Source organism: Mus pahari, chromosome 5 (assembly GCF_900095145.1).
Source record: "Mus pahari chromosome 5, PAHARI_EIJ_v1.1, whole genome shotgun sequence".
NCBI classification, from domain to species: Eukaryota; Metazoa; Chordata; class Mammalia; order Rodentia; family Muridae; genus Mus; species Mus pahari.
Genome location: NC_034594.1, coordinates 37,432,516 through 37,450,117, shown reverse-complemented (window position 1 = coordinate 37,450,117; position 17,602 = coordinate 37,432,516). Strand labels below are relative to the sequence as shown.

The 17,602-nt window shown below is 44.1% G+C and overlaps 1 protein-coding gene across 1 annotated transcript in view; it reads right to left on the bottom strand.

The window, feature by feature from the left end:
- Window positions 1-16,686, bottom strand: part of LOC110321275 (aldehyde oxidase 3) — an 85,018-nt gene extending 68,332 nt beyond the window's left edge. Inside the window, exons 1-7 of the mRNA XM_021197467.2 lie at window positions 16,503-16,686; window positions 14,911-14,968; window positions 10,822-10,918; window positions 9,933-10,041; window positions 8,447-8,573; window positions 4,429-4,490; window positions 1,780-1,860 (exon numbers count right to left, since the gene is read on the bottom strand). Of these exons, the coding sequence (XP_021053126.1) occupies window positions 1,780-1,860; window positions 4,429-4,490; window positions 8,447-8,573; window positions 9,933-10,041; window positions 10,822-10,918; window positions 14,911-14,968; window positions 16,503-16,556 (588 nt within the window). The 5' untranslated portion in view covers window positions 16,557-16,686. The remainder of the gene's footprint in view (window positions 1-1,779; window positions 1,861-4,428; window positions 4,491-8,446; window positions 8,574-9,932; window positions 10,042-10,821; window positions 10,919-14,910; window positions 14,969-16,502) is intronic.
- Between the last annotated feature and the right edge of the window lie 916 nt (window positions 16,687-17,602).

Genomic DNA, 17,602 nt, shown 5'->3' with positions numbered 1-17,602 from the left:
TACAACCACCAAACCCAGACACTATTGCATATACCAGCAAGATTTTGCTGACAGGACCTTGATATAGCTATCTCTTGTGAGGCTATGGCAGTACCTGGCAAATACATAAGTGGATGCTCACAGTCATCTATTGGGTGGAACACAGGGCCCCCAGTGAAGGAGCTAGAGAAAGTACCCAAGGAGCTAAAGGGATCTGCAATCCTATAGGAGGAACAACAATATGAACTAACCAGTACCTCCCAGAGCTTGTGTCTCTAGTTGCATATTTAGCAGAGGATGGCCTAGTTAGCCATCAATGCAATGAGAGGCCCTTGGTCTTGCGAAGATCATATGCCCCAGTATAGGGGAATGCCAGGGCCTGGAAGGTGGAGTTGGTGGGTTGGGGAACAGGGCAGGGGGAAGGTATAGGTGACTTTTGGGATAGCATTTGAAATGTAAATGAATAAAATAGCTAATGAAAAATAAATAAATAATGTAACTACTATAATACCCATGGGAATTTCATTTTGTTTAAACATTTGTGTGTATGCGTGTGTGAATTATAATAAAACTGCTCAAAAGTCTATAGAAACAAAACAGCTTCATAATAGCATAGTGCAGAAGTACCTACTATTGTTATACATATTTTTCTAGTTCTAATTTCACTTTTATATATGTACTTATGTTGTATATGCATATTTAATAGTATCAAATTCTCAATTTTTAAATTACTTCCCATTAAAGAAAGTATTTTTATTTTAAAACTCTTTAAAGGTTATAGAAAAAGATTCCAGATTAGTGTAAATTCCAATGAAGTAGTTGTGTCAGGATAGTCTTAAGTGATCCCCTCTTGCTAGACATTCATGTTAGCACTGATCCTTGTTATAATTATAACAATATATTTGTTTTATATATGTTAAATATAAATATAAACACAAACATACTGTGGTAAATATCTTTTTCCGTAATAAATATTTGACCTTCCTTTAATTTTTTTTTTCCTGGAGTGGATTTCTGGAAGTGAAATTGCTCAGTCAGAAAGTATGGAAACGGGAATCTAACACACAGATTCCACTGCCTGCCACAACTGGCTAGAAGGCTAATTCTGAACCTCAGTCCTCAGGGAAATCAGACATTTAATAATTAATAACCAACTGCTGCTCATTTCTCAATGGACTTGGGGCTTCATGAGCATGCATACCTCACTCCAAAGTGCCTGCAGGGCTCACCCAATCAGATTCAAGAGGATGCTAATCTAGAATGTGGAAGTCACAGAGCTGGGTTGACAGGCCCTGTCTGTCTAAAGACATCCTGCCACAATTGTGCCACCTTTACTATTCACTGCAGTCCAGTTCCAAGGACTCCCCCCCCCACCCCCCATGGACTCATGTTGGCAGTGACCAAAGGTCAGTGAAAAGCAAGAGAGGGAAAGGCCAGGAGGAAGATAGTTGTTTTTAGAGCCTCTGCTTTTTTCCTAACATGCAAAACAACTTCTGACTCATGCCGGTGGGTTGCAGGTGGGATGCAGGTGGGATGCAGGTGGGATGCAGGTGGGATGCAGGTGGGATGCTGTTAGGATGTGAGGCGTGCAGGGGTATATGTGAGTGAGATGCAGGCAGGGGATGGAGGGTTGGGGGGGATGGGAGGATGGGGGCTGGGGGAATGGGGGATGGGGAGTGCAGGGGGATGTGAATGGGATGCCAGGGATTCATGGGGGCATGTAGGAGGGATATGGGGGGTATGAACTGAGGCCAAATGTAAGAAGATGGAGGGAAATGAGAGAAGAAAAGGGAAACTCACACTGTTTTTTCTCTCAGGCTCGTCTTTTTCTTCATCCAAGCAACATTTCCCTTTCCCATTCATCTGGCAGCAAGCTGAACTCTGGAAAATGTTAATGGTGAAATCAGAGAGGCACGGCAGCGTTGTAAGAATCCAGAGGTGAGGGCAGTTATAATGATCATACGTGATGCTCTTGGTGCATGTCCTCTGGAGCTCATACTGATGGTGACTGTCTTAGAGGGAGTTCTCACCCAAGAATGAACGAATGCCAGGGCAGCCAGGGAAGGTTAATATTTAAAGGACAAACTAGGACCCCTTTGGCTTCCCTTTACCCCCGAGTCTCTTCCATCATTGCCTTTTGTCAAGGTAGAACACAGCAAGAGACCCCTCGCTAGATGAAACACCTTGATCTTGAATTCCTAACCTCCAGGTCTGTGACCCAATAGACCCAATAGACCCAATAGACCCAATAGACCCAATAGATCCAATAGACCCAAAAGACCCAATATTCTGCTCATCAGAACCCATCTGGCATATGGTACTCTGTTACAGTATCATAGATAGGACTAGGACACAGAAGTAGTAGAAGTGGTAGACTATATTAGCTGTGGTCTAGGTTTGGCTGAGCAAAGACTTTGTTGCTCAGCACAATGTTCCATGTCTTGTAGACATGCTATGTTTTCATTCTTTTAGTCATGACTCCACTTCCCAGACAAGGAAGCAAGGGTGTAGAAAAGTTATGAGATTTATCAAATGATGCAGCAAGAGAATTCTGGAATCAGAATTTGAGGCTATGCATTCTGGTATGGAGCTAGTTCGTGCTCATTCAGCATAACTTTATAGTCTCTCTAATTGTTAATAGTAACTGCCATTTCCTGATTGTCTTTCCTAGTCTGGGTTTTGTGATCGTTGCTTGTCATGTGTTATAAAACTTTTAATCTTCAAAGACCCTCTGCAGAAAGACAAGTGGGAGGCAGGTTGTCCAAGGGAGGAATGGGAGACATAGGGGACCTGGAGCTTCTGAAATCAGGACAGTGCCCTCTGGGTTGTCACCAAGAGGTGGGGATTAGATTCCACTGACACATCCTTCCTATTGCTGAACCTGTGGCCACTCCTGAGTAGCCTTAGAAGGGGTCAAGTGGCAGAAAGATCCTGTGATCACTGGGTTTAAACTTGTAGCCCACAAACCTAGCTCAGTGGGTAGACTGGTCTGGGTGGGAGTTGGACTGGAAACTGAGTGCTTTAAAGAACTTTTTGTTTGTTTCTTCAGATGGGACAAGGTCTTCCTTTGTAGCTTACATCATCTTTGAAATCAGCGTGTAGCCCAGACCGGTGTTGATCTTACAGTTATTCTTCCTTAGCCCATTTCTTGAGTGCTGGGTTTGCACATGTGTGTAAGCAGGCAGTTATAAGAACTTCTGGGAGCTGGTGAGACAGCTCAGTGGGTAAAGTGGTTTCTGGGCAATGCAGACAACCTGAGTTCAATCCCTGGAACTCAGGTAAAGGTGGAAAGACAGAACCAACTTAACAAGTTGTTCTCTGACCTTCACACATGTGTCCCTACACACATACATCATATACACATTCTCACATACTATACAGCTTTAAAACATTAAAAAAAAAACCCCTTTGAACCAGATAATTTATGAGCCTTTGGGTTGGTGAAACACCCTTGTGTGAGGAGCATGATAGACCTCAAGTTCACTGACAGGAGCCCTTTCTGTCCAGTGTACCAATCCATCTAGTATTTGCCTGTTCCCTTTATAACAGATTTACTCAGCAAGCATGAGCAATCCTGGCAAAATACTGAAGGCTGGGGCAGGGCAGGGGGCAGTGAAGGCACAGAATTATTGATCTTTTGTTAGTGGGTCAGAAATACCAAAGGTCCACTGGCACTTGGTAAGATGAATCAGTCTTGTGATCCCTTAACTTGTAGATTATAACAAGTAGATTGTAACACTAACTCTTGAGTAGTTAATGTCAGAGCTAACTAGATTAAAGCCCAGAGCATCCTGTGACTGTCTAGAGAGTTGGAAGGTTGCTTGGTGTGGGAAACACTGCCCAGAGCAGACCTGTTCCATCTTGTTGTCTGTCTCAGAAGGGCATGCAGATGGGGAGCATGGAGGGATTCTGAAATTGATGCTTTGTGAATGCTGCAGGTCCCACTTTCAATGGATTTCACCTCACGTGAATGATGGGACCCAGCTTCTCAGATCTTCCCCATCTCCCATCAGTATTAATCTCAGCTGGAATCACACTCAGTGCAAAAGGTGACATTCACTTGATGGAAACGCTATGCTCTGGCCGTGTCTCAACCAAAAGTGCTGTGGAAGAGCCAGTCTGAGAAACAGATCTTTTTTTTATCAGTTTCTCTTTATCACGGAGCAAGATGTTAGAATGGCCTAATCCATTTTCACTAAGAATATACCATTTCCAAACTTCACCTTCAAAAAAGAGCTATTATGGTGCTACCTGTCTACTTCTGGGGGAAAAAAAAATACCCAGCTACGCTTACGGAGATGGGCAAAAACAGAAATCATTTTTCTTTAAAACACGGCATTGTACTTTCCTTGATGTCCATCTCGTGTGCGTGTGGGGAGGGGGGTAGGGAGAGGCAGTGTGGGGTGGGCATGATGGCGGCTCAGCAGCCATCCGTCATTTCATACTCACAGGGCTGAAACTTTTCGCACTCTCCACAATGGGCCTGTATCCAGTGCAGCGGCATAGATTCCCTGGATGAGGGAAATGCACAGTTTGAGCTCTAAGGCCATTTCTCTGAGCTTGCTGTATCTCTCTTCACCCGCAACGCCTCTTCTGCCGATCATTTAAAAATCCTGAGAGTGTTTCTAGATTTCACTCATGTTACCGGAAGCTACTCAGGACCTATTCGTGGGTACAGTCTTAAGAGAGGTACGGAACAGAAACATTGTGAAAAGACAAAATCAGAGAGAACCTCTGTAAGGGCTACACATCATACACCAGAGATGCACATCACTTGTGAACATGCGCTGCTGGAATCCACACTGTGTTTCAGGGACACTTGTATAGACAACGTAAAAACGGGAGCTCACTGCAGAAAAGAGACCTGCTAGTGTAACAGAGATGCACAACCTGTTAGATAAGACTTGAGTTCCCCAAATCCAATTCTTCCTTGTAACATAACCTATCACACATGCTATTGGCTCTCTCCAAATTGCCTTGTGGGACCTGGGACCCAGGAGCTACCTCGGATGCGGCTGTTTCAGCCATGTCTGTTCTGTGACCCTGTTGAGGATCTCATGTCTCCACCAGCTTCCAACAGACAGTGGCGGGAGAACTTGTTAGCTGGTGAGCTGAGCGAAATCAAAGCAAGTTCTTGAGGATCAGAAGATGGCGTTAACATATCGCATACTATCAGAGGGACTGACGCCGACACAGAGGGATCACCTCACACAAAGACTGGGAAAGGCATGTCTGAAGGCACAGCACTCTTGACTTAACATGATATCCCCCCACTGTCATTAATGTCTAGTCTTTTTAGATTACTGGCTCTCACTGTTACCGGATGAGTTGAGTAGACTCAGACTATGACCGCATCTCTGTTCTGTTCTGTAGTTTGCACAGAATATTCACAGACCCTTTCAATGGGCCAAATCTGCATTGAAAGTCCAGGTGAGCTGATTCTTCCTAAGGCTGAGGCCCACAGGTACAACACACTGCATGCCGCACAGCAGGCAATTGATAACGCGTACAGAAGGGCAAGGGGCTAAATCAGAAGAAAGATGACTCAAAACATGCATACATTTTACTCAAATGGGTAAAGCCAAGGAGGATACCAGTAAGCCCAGGGAGAGCAATGATAAATGGAGTCTCAGTAATTCTCTAGAGAAAATAGTATGAAAAAAATTAGTCCTGTAAACAAATTCAGACAAGGTACTAAAAGCATGGTTTGACATCAATTACCAAGGTTCAAATCCTGGCTTGTCCCTCACTAGATTTAGGGTCTTGGGTAGTAACTTCATCACTTGGTACCTCAAGTCCCCCCCTCCTTGCATAATTGCCATGTAGACCTCATCGTGGAATAGTGTAGAGTGTACGGAACATATTTAAGAAGTTAGCTGTTGTGCCAAGCTCTAGAAGACTATAGGCCTACAAAGAGCAACTTTTAGTTTTGGTGTAAAGAGCTTTTGAGGTTTATCAGGAACCTCTAAAACCTGAATAGATGAGACTCAGTCAAACATGTGGTGATGTTGCAAAATAAGAACTAACATAGGAGGTAGGGGCCCTAGGGTCATCAACTACACATCTGAGTGGAAATCCAAGAATGTCACAGAATGGAAGAGTATTGAGACCATTCGGGAGAGAACTTAATGAGAGACTCGGGCTATTAGTTCTGCACTAAACTACAGGCCAGGCTGCTTCTGAAGGCAGGTGTCCCGATTTACTGTCCCCTTTACTGACTTCTATTTTAACCTGATTCTCTGACTCTTAGCCATTCGCATCTTTTGAAATCTGCTGGTAGTCCCTTGGTTTTCAGCAAAAAGCCGAGACTCCCTTCTTCAAGAACCCCTTTCCCTTCTACTCAAGGCTCTGCCTGAACATTTCCTTGAAAGGAAGCAAGCATCTCCTGCAGCCCTCATGTGGAAACCCTTCACACCAACACCTTCCTACCAGTTGGGCCAACATCTGACAGCTAGAGGGAGCGGACAACATGGGTCGCCTGGCCCAGTGCAAGGTATGGACAGGAGACTTTTTGAAGAAGCTGGACCAGAAGAAGCCACAGCTGAGAAAGCATCCTTTAGCGACCCACGTTTGGGAGGTTCTACTTCTGCTACAAAGTGGAATGGGGACAGAGACTTTTTGAAGTTCATAAGAGTCAGAGGAACCAGTGTTAGGTCAAGCTGTCAAGTTAACCCTATAGGCTATCGTCTGACCATGGCAGGAGTTGGGGCCAGGGTCTCTGAAGGTGAAGAATGCCTGGTGTTTTTCAGGGCAGTGGCAATTTCAAAAAGTACAGCGCAATGCCAGAGTCTCCCCCTCACGGCTCAGAAACCACAGGTGGACACATAGCACAAAAGCAGAGGAAGCACTCTGATGTGGGATTCGGAGGGCACGATTGGCTGTGACAAGGTGGGAGGGGGATGGCTCTGATCAGATTGCTTTCTGATGAGCAAAACCAGCAAGGAGATCAGAGATGTTGAAAGTCATAAGGCAAAGCAGAAAATGAAAAAGTGCCACAGGGCAAGCAGAGTCAGGTTGAATAAACGTGAGACTGAGACAGGTTTTGGAGAAAATGTCATCATCAACAACCCCTCAGAAGGGGGACAAAAACAGAGCTTGGTGAAGATAGAGTACCATGAAGAGATGTCAGAGGGAAGGCGTAAGTGCCTTATTCTTATAATCACCGCACGTTTCTCACAACAAGAATACCTGGTAACTCAGCATCAGCTCAACCTTGTCTGAAAAGCCTTGAAGCCCAAGAGGCACGGAGACTTAAGAGGACTTGGAGCCCCTTCCAATGTTCTAGTGTCAGATGGATCAAGTCAATGGTGTCTTACGACAAGATGAGTTTGTGAATCCGTGAGAAGCAATCTTTGTGAGATGTAACAGTAGACCAAGTGGTTCTAGAACACTGGAGACAGGTGACCCTTGACTTTTCATTCCTTTAAAGATGGATATTAGATGAGGTTGACGCTACTCTTGGCCAGGTCTCTGGATCTGTTCTGAAAGGGTTATGTGTGATAGCAGAGTCTAAGAACAGAGGTCCCTAAGAAGAGACTGGGGATGTAAGAAAGCTAGCCTTCTCCTTTGGTGTAAGAATCCTAGGGTGGGTCTGGTCTGCTGAATGCCTCAGACCCAGTGCATGAATATTCACAGGGCATTTGTCAAGTTTTGGCTCCTCTGTAGCAAGGACAGAAAATGTTAATGTACAAAGCAGATTTAAACAACAATTTGGTGTTAATGGTGTTGATTAATTTCCTCATAAAGCTCTGCTTGGCTTATTTTAGTCAATAGTTTAGTCCATGACTTGCATATGGACCCAAGGCAATGCACATCAGATTTGGAAAGATAGAGAAAGTAAAAAGTGTCTTGACAGGAGGGGATGCACACAGAAGACCTGAGAAAAATAAAGTCCCAAAAGGACAAAGGTGAAATTACACTTTGAAGTCTCATAGCAAAAAAAAGAAAAAGAAAAAGAAAAAAAAATGCATGTGCATTTATGAGTCACTCCATTTTCCTCTCAGTTCCTAAGGGTCCATGGTTTCCTGAGTATCAGTCATAGTCGAATAGCAAGTGTGCCAGCAAGGCAGGCTCAGAAAAACACAAAAACAAACCCCAAGGTTGCTGCTGCTTTAGGCTAGCTCCAACTGCATAACTAACAGATCTCAAAGCCTTAATAGTTCCAAACACCATCTCCATAGCATTGAAAATCACATCAGTGCCGCCCACACAGGCAGCACATGAAACTCGAAAGATATGTCACCAAGAACGTTACAGTCACATGGAGACTGTCGTTGACTTTCTCCTGGTTGCCACGGTCTGCCCTCCTGCTCAACCGAGAGGGAGACTTTCAGACACTGATTAGGAAGAATAGATGCTAAGGCTCAGTATGCACACCTTTGTCAAGGGCGTTGGCTTTCTGTACATGGAAATTCTCTTGGATTCCAGCTGCCTCGTTAGCCTACATTTTAAGAAGTCATCAACTTACCGCCCAGGGCTTCCATTATCTGTTCTGTGGAGGGCTCTGGGTGGTTCCTCAGGAGAGCATAGATGCTCATCACCATCCCGGGAGTGCAGAACCCGCACTGGGTACCATGGCCTTTGGCAATCCTTTCCTAAAAATGAAAAGCATGGGTACTTCAGGCTGAGAAATTCAGGGTAAAAAGTCTGTAGCTTGTGTGTGTGTGTGTGGTTGTTGTTGTTGTGGCAGTGTGGGTACGAGTTCATACATGTGTGCATATGTGTGTCCAGATGCATGTGTATGTAGAAGAAAGGGTTTAACATCAAGAGTCACCCTCAGCTGTCCACCACCTTACTGAGTTCAGGTTTCTCACTCGCTGCCTTCTTAGTGTTAGGCTTACAGTCAAGTACCACTGGTCCCAGTGTTTTACATGAGTGCAGGAACTAGAATAGAACACAGGTCCTCATGTTCGTGAGGGAAGCTCTTTATTGGCTGAACCATCTCTCCAGCCCCACTGATAGTCTTTATGGTTTATGACTTCTTATGGTTTAGAAAGGTATTCTTTAGGCTAAGACAAAAATCCTTGCCCTTGAAGATTTTATAAATCAATCTTGGGGCCACTTATCATACACAATCTTGATAGAAAACTACTATAGCACAAATGCTAAATGCCAATGTTTAGGGCACAAACATTTTTTTGTTTTTCTGGCTAGAATTAGCAGCATGGCTGGCTATTCGCACAGAATAGACATCCAAGTTTTCCTCATTTTCTTGTCTAAACCAAGATAAAGGTGAATTGTCTCCTTTGTAGATAGAACTCAAGTATTCCCAGAAAATGGGGTGGGGTATCTGAGACTGTGAGATGAAGGAAGCCACCCAGTTTACCAGCCACCTTCTTCAAGCTCCTCCACACATTTGCATGGAGTGGCAATAAAAGGGACAGAGCCCTTCACTTACATTTCTGTCCTCTAAATCCACAATCTAAGGTCTGGACAACTAAAGAGACCTCATCAACCCAAGTTCCACTTTCATTTCTTTTTCTATGACAAATACCTGACCAAAACCAACTTTTGGGGGAGAAAGGGTTTATTTGGATTACCATTCTAGCTCACAGTCTCTCAGTGAGGGAAGTGAAATAGGAACTCAAGATAGAAGTTTGAAGACAGGCCTGCTTGCTATTCCACATAACATTCATTGCTTCTGAGTGGGGCACTCAAGTCAAAATCAAAGAAGTGTGGTAAGAACTGTGGAGGATGCACTTGCTGGCTGCAATGAGGCTATGCTTAGGTAGCTTTCTCATATAGTTCACCACCAGCTTAGGGAATGTTGCTGCCCACTGAAGGCAAGGCCTTCCTACATCAGTTAACAATCAGGACAATTCCCTTAGACATACTCACAGATTACCAAGATCTAGAAAACTCCTTACTTGAGGTTCTCTACCCAGATAGATAACTCTACTTGTGTCAAGTTGTGGTTACAGATAACTGGGACAATTGTTAAAGCACGCTCTTACCTGGACAGGGTGTATCCTGGTTTTGGTGCTTCCTATGCCTTCTACTGTAGTGACAGCAGCCCCATGGAGAGAGCAGATGGAGACCAGGCAGGCAGCAGCAGAGAAATGACTTCAAAGTTCATGTTGTGAAGTAAAAAAGAATTCATAGAAACAACAATAGCATTGGAAAACAGAAAGACAAACATGTACTTACAGGATTGTAATTACTTTGACATGAAGATAATTGAGTGCAGGTTAAAATTAAATCATCAAATAAATGATTTTGAATTTATGTGTCTGCCTAAAAATAAATATTGTTAACTAAGAAAGCATTGTCTCCCTGAATTATCTTGTCAAAACCAGGAGTTGAAATGGTCATGGTTGGTACATCCATTTCACCCTGTCAGTTATAAAAGCTAGTTGACAGGGAGCTGCTTATCCTCTGAGCAATGTGGGTTGTATGTGGTTCTAGAAGGAGTTGAGTGAGACGCCCTGTAAGGCAAGTCATTTAGTAGTTACACCAGAGTCTAAGTTCCACAGATGCAAACAGCTTTACCTGGTCCTCTGTGCTTAGGGAAAGGGTAGTTTAGCAGGTAGAAGAAAGCCCTTTCACAGCTCTCTTGGAGTGGCACTCATACAAAGAATCTTGGCTTTACAGACCAATGGACTTGGGGCTCACGATCTAATGTAGCGGGGCTCACTAGAACCCCAGTTTCCATCATTTGTAAAATGCAGTGCCAACATTGCTACAACTCGGTACATCTCTGTGCCACAGTCTCCAGATGGTAACTTATAGGTTGTTTATGTTAGGTTCCTTTGTAGAATGAAAGGCTGCTCCAGCGCGCCAGGAGTAAGTCCTGTGGGAGTCAGGGCTGGAGTCAGCCGCAAGCCTGCTGGTGAGGGCAGGTACCTGATACTTTTGGAGATGGGGTCGTATCTTGAGATCATCACTGTGCAGGCGCCACAGTCACCTCCTCCACAGCCATACTTTGTCCCTGTGAGTCGGACTGGAAGGGTTATGGTTAAGGAAGAAAGAGGCACTTGAACTTGCAGTTCTTATCATAAAGTTTTTTACAAGTCACAAGGATGACATCAGAATGGGTGTATATTCTTTCTTTTCCTGTTGCTGTGGTAAAAATACTCAGGCAAAAAAAAAAAAAAAAAAAAAGTTTATTCTGGCACACAGTTCAAGGTCCAGTCCACCATGGTAGGGAACTTGGTAGAGACTTGAAGAAGACACTCACATGACATGCACAGTCAAGAAGCAGAGAACTAATGTGTATGTCAGATCTCCATTAGCTTTCCCCATTTTGTACAGTTCAGGAACACCCCCCCCCTCCAAAAGGAGGGTCCTACCCACAATTAAGAGGTGTCTTGCCATATCGACTCATAAGATAACCTTCCATTGGCATGCTCAAAGAACATCTTCAGGTGATTCTCTAGTCTGTCAAATCGAAAACTAACCACCACGGTGTAGGCCTTCTTGAGGTACCTTGGTCACCTGACAAACGATTGGTGTTTAAGTCAGAATGCAGCATCTCATGAGACAGCAGTCACTGCCAAGGGCCAAGTCGTCAGACTTACAGACCTCCAGACCAGCAAGGGAGAGCCCTGCCTTCCCCCATGGCCCTAGCACTTTGAAGTCCTGATTATTCCTGCTGAGAAACACTCCAAGTTTGCTTTCATATCAGTGTTATCCCTTTAATCACACAGACTCTGTAAGGGAAGGTAACTAAAGGCATTCCAACCATTGAAACTGAGCGTTTCCCGTCCAATTAGAGGCTCTACAACACAACTGTTATCCATCAAGGAAACAGAAAGGGAGGCAAACAAAAACTAAAAACATAATAAAAGCTGGCGTGCTTGACCAAAAAAAGAAAAGAAAGAAACAAAGGAAGAAAGAGGGCAGAGACGTGTGGAGTTGCCAGATACAAATTACTTTTAAGTTCTCAGTTCAGTTTTGCATTGGCAGAGGGTCTCACCGTCAGTGTCAGGAAGTGTGTTAGAAATCAGCAAGTTTTCATAAGTCCTGGGAGATGCTATGCAGGCTACTTGGGGAGAATTGTCATCAATATTCTGGCTCAGCTCCGAACTCTTTGTACGACACTGCTGACCGACCAGGCGAGACGTGTCCACTGGTAGTACAATAGTGGCCAGTCTGTTTTAGGGGCTACAGTACAATAGTGGCCAGTCTGTTATAGGGGCTACTGACTATGTTCCACTTGAATGTGAGGCTCACTGCTAAAAGCTTGTGACTAGAGGGAAGTCACGGGCTATAATAGGAAAGTTACTGTTGTTTTGCTACATGGACTTGATGGACTGGTCAAATCACCTCCTAAATAATTTGCTCCTGGCCACAGATGAACGCTGCTCTCTGATTTGGTCCGGAATGTTACTCCCCCCCCCCCCCAATTGGGCAGCAGCAATGGTAGAGACTCATAATTGGTCATGGTGATGAAAATAACTAAACCGCTCAGCCATAAGTTGGACTTCTATATATACCATCCCCTCCAAGACTCAGGGAGCATTATGGGAGAGGCTGTCTTCTGGGTATAAGATGGTCCTTGAACGCTTGAACTCAGAGCAGCTGTGACTACCTGCCAAGAGCGTGACCGTCACATCGACATTCTGTAACTGGAGGTGGAGTGTCTCATGAGGCACCGTAGCTCTGCGCCTTTATAGATCGTTAATGGGTGATAGGAGAGAAAGTGATGGCGTTTTTTTTCAGGGGCATAACCACTGGTTAGGTGTCCGTGTTCTGGTAATTACCCTGCACCCATTGTCCTGTGAGCAACTCTAGGAAACTCACTGGGTCATAAAAAGGAAATATATGTATAAAAGTGGAAGGGGGATAATTGGGAAGAGGAAGGAGTGGGGGAGGCATGGAAGAGTAGTGGGATAACTCAAAACACATGCTATATATACATGTATGCATGTATACATATGTGTATGTATGTATATATGAAACTATCGGAATAAACCCACTACCACATGTAATGAGTACAGGCAGTAAGAGTGACAACAAAAGACAGGAGCATGCTCCAAGGTCGTCACGGAAGGATCACTCTCTCATCACCAGTCTGGGCTCATTGACTACGGCCCTGCTAGCACGGCGGCTTTTCAGGAAGGGAAATGTGCCAACTGCCCGACCATCAGAATTTGATGTATGAAGTGAAAAGACGGAGAAAGCATCACATTGCCCACGTGGAGGGAGAACTGGGGATCAGACGAAGGTCAGGCCGGTGGAGGTAGCACGCTTTGCTGAGGGCCATCCGCCCAGGGAAGCTTACTTCCTCCTGGCAAAGCAGGGGGCTTTTTCTTTTCTGCTTTATTTGTTTTTAGAACGAGTCTCACGTACCACTGAACTTCTGATCCTTCTGAATTGCTGGGGCTATCGGCATGTACTACCACACCCTGTTTATGTGTACTAGTGTATTAGTGACTAAGCCCAAGGCTTTGGTCATGGTAGGTATAAATTGTACCAACTGAGCTATGTTCCCCAGTCTAAGCCGGGCCATTTTATAGATTTTTTTCACTATCTCTTTAATTATTTTTAACCTGTGCTGTTATATGATTTTTGGCAAAAAATAAATCAGTCTGTGTTGTAGCTCTGGCCCATGAGGAGACATGATTTTTATAGACTACCAGAAGCTTATAAGATTATGTAGCTTTCTGATAAAAAAACAAAGATGTATGTCCCTCAATAGTTAATCCAAATGGGCCTGACAATCTCTTGGACTGGGAAATGCTCCTCAGAAAACTCTCTGCTCCAGAGACATGAAGAATAGAACATACGACTTAAACACACAGGTTGGCACGGTCCTTTCGGCTGTTGTTCACCCTCGACAGGTGAGCGGGCTTTCCTCTATAGTGATTTCTCTGGGCACTGACCACTGTCGCCCATGAGAGTGCCTGTTCGTTTATATTTCTTTGCCTGTCTTCTAATGTCATGCTCTCTGTCGTGTCTGAATCATGGGACTGGGTACTTGAGGGAAGCTAGATCCAACAGCACATCTAGCTAGCATTGTGACTATGAACTACCAAAATGGAAAGAATATGCTGCACATACATGAACATACATGAACATGTGCATGCACACACTCATGCATACACATACATAGACACACAAACGTGTGTGTATGCATGCTTGCATGGCACTTGATTTCTAAGGACACTTTTCAAAATTTCTTGGCTATTAAAGCACACAAACTCAAAGCAGACCTCATCGAAGTATGTCAAAATATTTCTACTTAGATGCTCTTAGTTATTGCTTGGGGCCAGGGAGAGGGGTGCCTATACTCACCTAGAAATTGAAATTTGGGAACCAGTCAAATTCACCTCTAGAAGACAGACTAGCCAAATAATACTTTTTTTTTTTTTACAGAATAATTTTGGGTTCTTGGAAGCAGGGCTAGAGAAATCCATATTCTTAAATTTTTCTCTGTATAGTGTGTGTGTGTGTGTGTGTGTGTGTGTATACTCAAGTGCCTTGGTGTGTATATTGAGGTCAGAGGATTACATCAGGTGTTAACCCTTTACCTTGTCTTCAGACAGAGTCTCCTGTTCACTGCTATGCTGCTAACCCCAGGCTAGCCCATGGACTTTCAGAGACTCTACTTACTCCATTTATTTCCAGTCTTGCTGGACGAGTACTGGATTAGCAGATGTGCACTGCCACGCCAGGCCTTATGTGGTTTCTGGGGACCCAAACTCTGGTTCTCACATTTGCACATGTTCTTTCCCACCTCTTCCTGCTCCTGAACTTCAGATTCTGATCAGTATCCCCAGGTGATCCTTGATATCCCCGGGTGATCCTTGAACTTGCACAGATTTGGCAGCTCTCTCATGTCCAGTCCCACTTACAAGGCAAGTGACCTCAGGTCACACAGTTCCTATGCCCAAGTAAAACACTCTCGATTCTCAGTAGAATGCGAGCGAAGCTCCTTAGTTCCCAGAGCTGCAAAACTGGTTTTGTTTTCTCAAACAAGCAAAAGGATACTGACTTTTCTCAAGTAGAACAATAAATTAACCTCAGGGTCTGCATTCCTCTCGGTGACCTGGACAGAGGAAGTAACCGTATGGGTTAAGGAAGCTGCCGTTTTTTGGTTTCTGAATAGCAAGAATGATTTAGAACATATTTATTGATCTTGATTGCCTGACTTGATTAAACACCCATCCTTCTTTCCGATTATGAAATTATATAATGCTATATTGTACTCGGCTATACTTTGGCAGGAAAACGTCTGGCTTTGTTTTAGAGAAGCAACAGAGATTTAACAAACCTTTGAATTCTAGCACAATATGGGTTCAAGAAAATGATAAAAACTTGAAGATCCACATACTTAAACAGTTCGTGCATTCCTACCTTTCAGTAGAAGACAGAGAATTAAACTAAGAGTTTTAATTCTTATCACCACCACCAAAATATTTTGTTTTGTTTTGTTTTGTTTTTGGTCTGTGTTCTCCACCCAACTTTGAAAAGTTAAGTAAACAAGAGCTCTGACAGCAGCAGACAAATGCCATTCCTTCAGCAGCCCTAGGAAAACATTCACGAAAATCCCCATCCCTCCTTTTAGCTTTAGTGTCCTAGACGAATGGTCATCTCCCCCAGGAAATGATCACAGAGCAAAGAAAGGAACCCAGAGAGGAAAGCGAAGGCCTCTCCAGTATTTGTTAGCCAAGAGATCTTGGCCACGTTGCACAATTACCCTGAGCCTTCACAGCACAGTGTACAGAACACACACCTCACACACACCCCACACAATACCACAAGCTCAGCTTAAACTCTGACTGTCCTTTTCCCTGTGCCAACAGGGCTGAGAACAGGGTGTGGACCTTCACATCATACACAATTGTCAAGAACATCCAGCAGGTATGCAGACAGTACTGCAGTCATTGTAGGTCTTGTCTAGGTCTCAAGAGCTCAAGACAAAGATAAGGCTTCATCTTCTTAAGTGAGCAAGACCCTTCATTTGTTTATTTGCTTGCTTATTTATTTACTTATGATACAAGAGTCTCATTACATAGCCCTTGATGTCCTGAAGATCACTCTGAGACTAAGCTGGCCTCAACCCCCCTCCAATTCTGGCATTACAGGCATGAATCCAATCTTAAAGGAGTAAGGTGTTAACACGTAAATTAACAGTTCACTCTGGCCTTCTAGTACGTTTTCTCTTCCATTCTTCCTGACCCAAGAGTTTAATCGCATTTGCAAATGACCTAAAGACCTTGGACTCTGGGTCTGTGCATGCATACACGTGAAAGCAGAAGTTGGGTGGCACAGAAGTTTGAGTCAGAGCTGGAAGAGGTGTAGAGGAAGAGTTAAGAGGAAAGCCAGTGTCCAGTGCTTAGGTGCATTCGAATGAGATGAGGCTTGGAGACACATAGCTGCACACTTTCTCCCTAATAGTCCCAAAACATTATAGATTCTCTCTCTTCCTCCCTCCCTTGTTCCCCAAGAAGCATAGCAGATCGCTAGATCATTTGAGCAACAAAGCCCTGACCCCACACAGCCCTTCATTTTGGCAATGACAGATCGCTTCTACCAGAGTTTCTTATGTACATTTATTAATTACAGTGTAGAGAACTTACCTTTTTTCCATTCACAAAGAAAATAAGCTCATCTGACTCCTTAGAAGGAGACATTATTGAGGATAGTCGCCCACGCTCTGTGCGGTTGTACCTAAAGCGTCTGTTTGAGGTCCACCTCTCAGATGAACGAACTGCTATGCTCTGCAGGAGGCCGATTTAAATCTGCTCTGTGGCTTTGCCTGAGGACTCCTCCCACCCAGCCCTGCCCCATCATTGCTCCCAATCTTCCTCCTGCTTCCAATTTCCTCTTTCCTTAAAACCTGGCCCAGCAGGAGCTCCGGACTCACTTCTCCTCGCCCCAGGCGCTAGCCACTAGAGGGCGTTTTCCAACAAGAAGGTGCTGTTGTCGGCCAAGTGGAAGGGATGCCAACGGGCTGCTCTTCACTGCTCTCAGATCCGTGGCTTGACCCTAAGTTTATTTGCTTGCTATTTTGTTAAACTATTCAAAGAATGCTTTAAGAAATGATTCAAGTATGAGAAGCAACAAAGTAGAATTTTTTGTGCCAACATTTAGAACCAGATTCACGCATGCTGCTGCAGGTTTATTAACACACATAAATGCCCACATGCATTTTTGTTATTTTCTTAACATTATTTTTTGTTAATTGCTAAAAGGTGGAATTAAACCATTCACATGATTTCAAAATTGTTTTCCTTTTTTCTTTCTCCCAAGTTTCTTTGGCTGTCTGTACCTCAGTGGATTTACCTAGAAGTTGGAAAAAAACAAAACAAAACAAAACAAAACCCCATCTTCCTCAGGATTGATGTGGGGATTTAAGGAGCCCATGCAGGGAAAGTGCTTAAAGCAGCAGCCATCCAGTAGAGGCAGTGTGAGTGTTACTGCCAAACTTGCCTGACAGTCATTTACATTGTGAATTGTTCTCAGATTTCTAGTTATAAATATTCTACAGGGCAGGAGAGGGCTCAGTAGATAAGAGCACTGGCTACTTTGTTGGGCAACACAGATGTTCTGTAACTCCAGCTCCAGAGGTATGGACATTTCGGCTCTCTCTCTCTCTCTCTCTCTCTCTCTCTCACACACACACACACACACACACACACACACACACACAGAGAGAGAGAGAGAGAGAGAGAGAGAG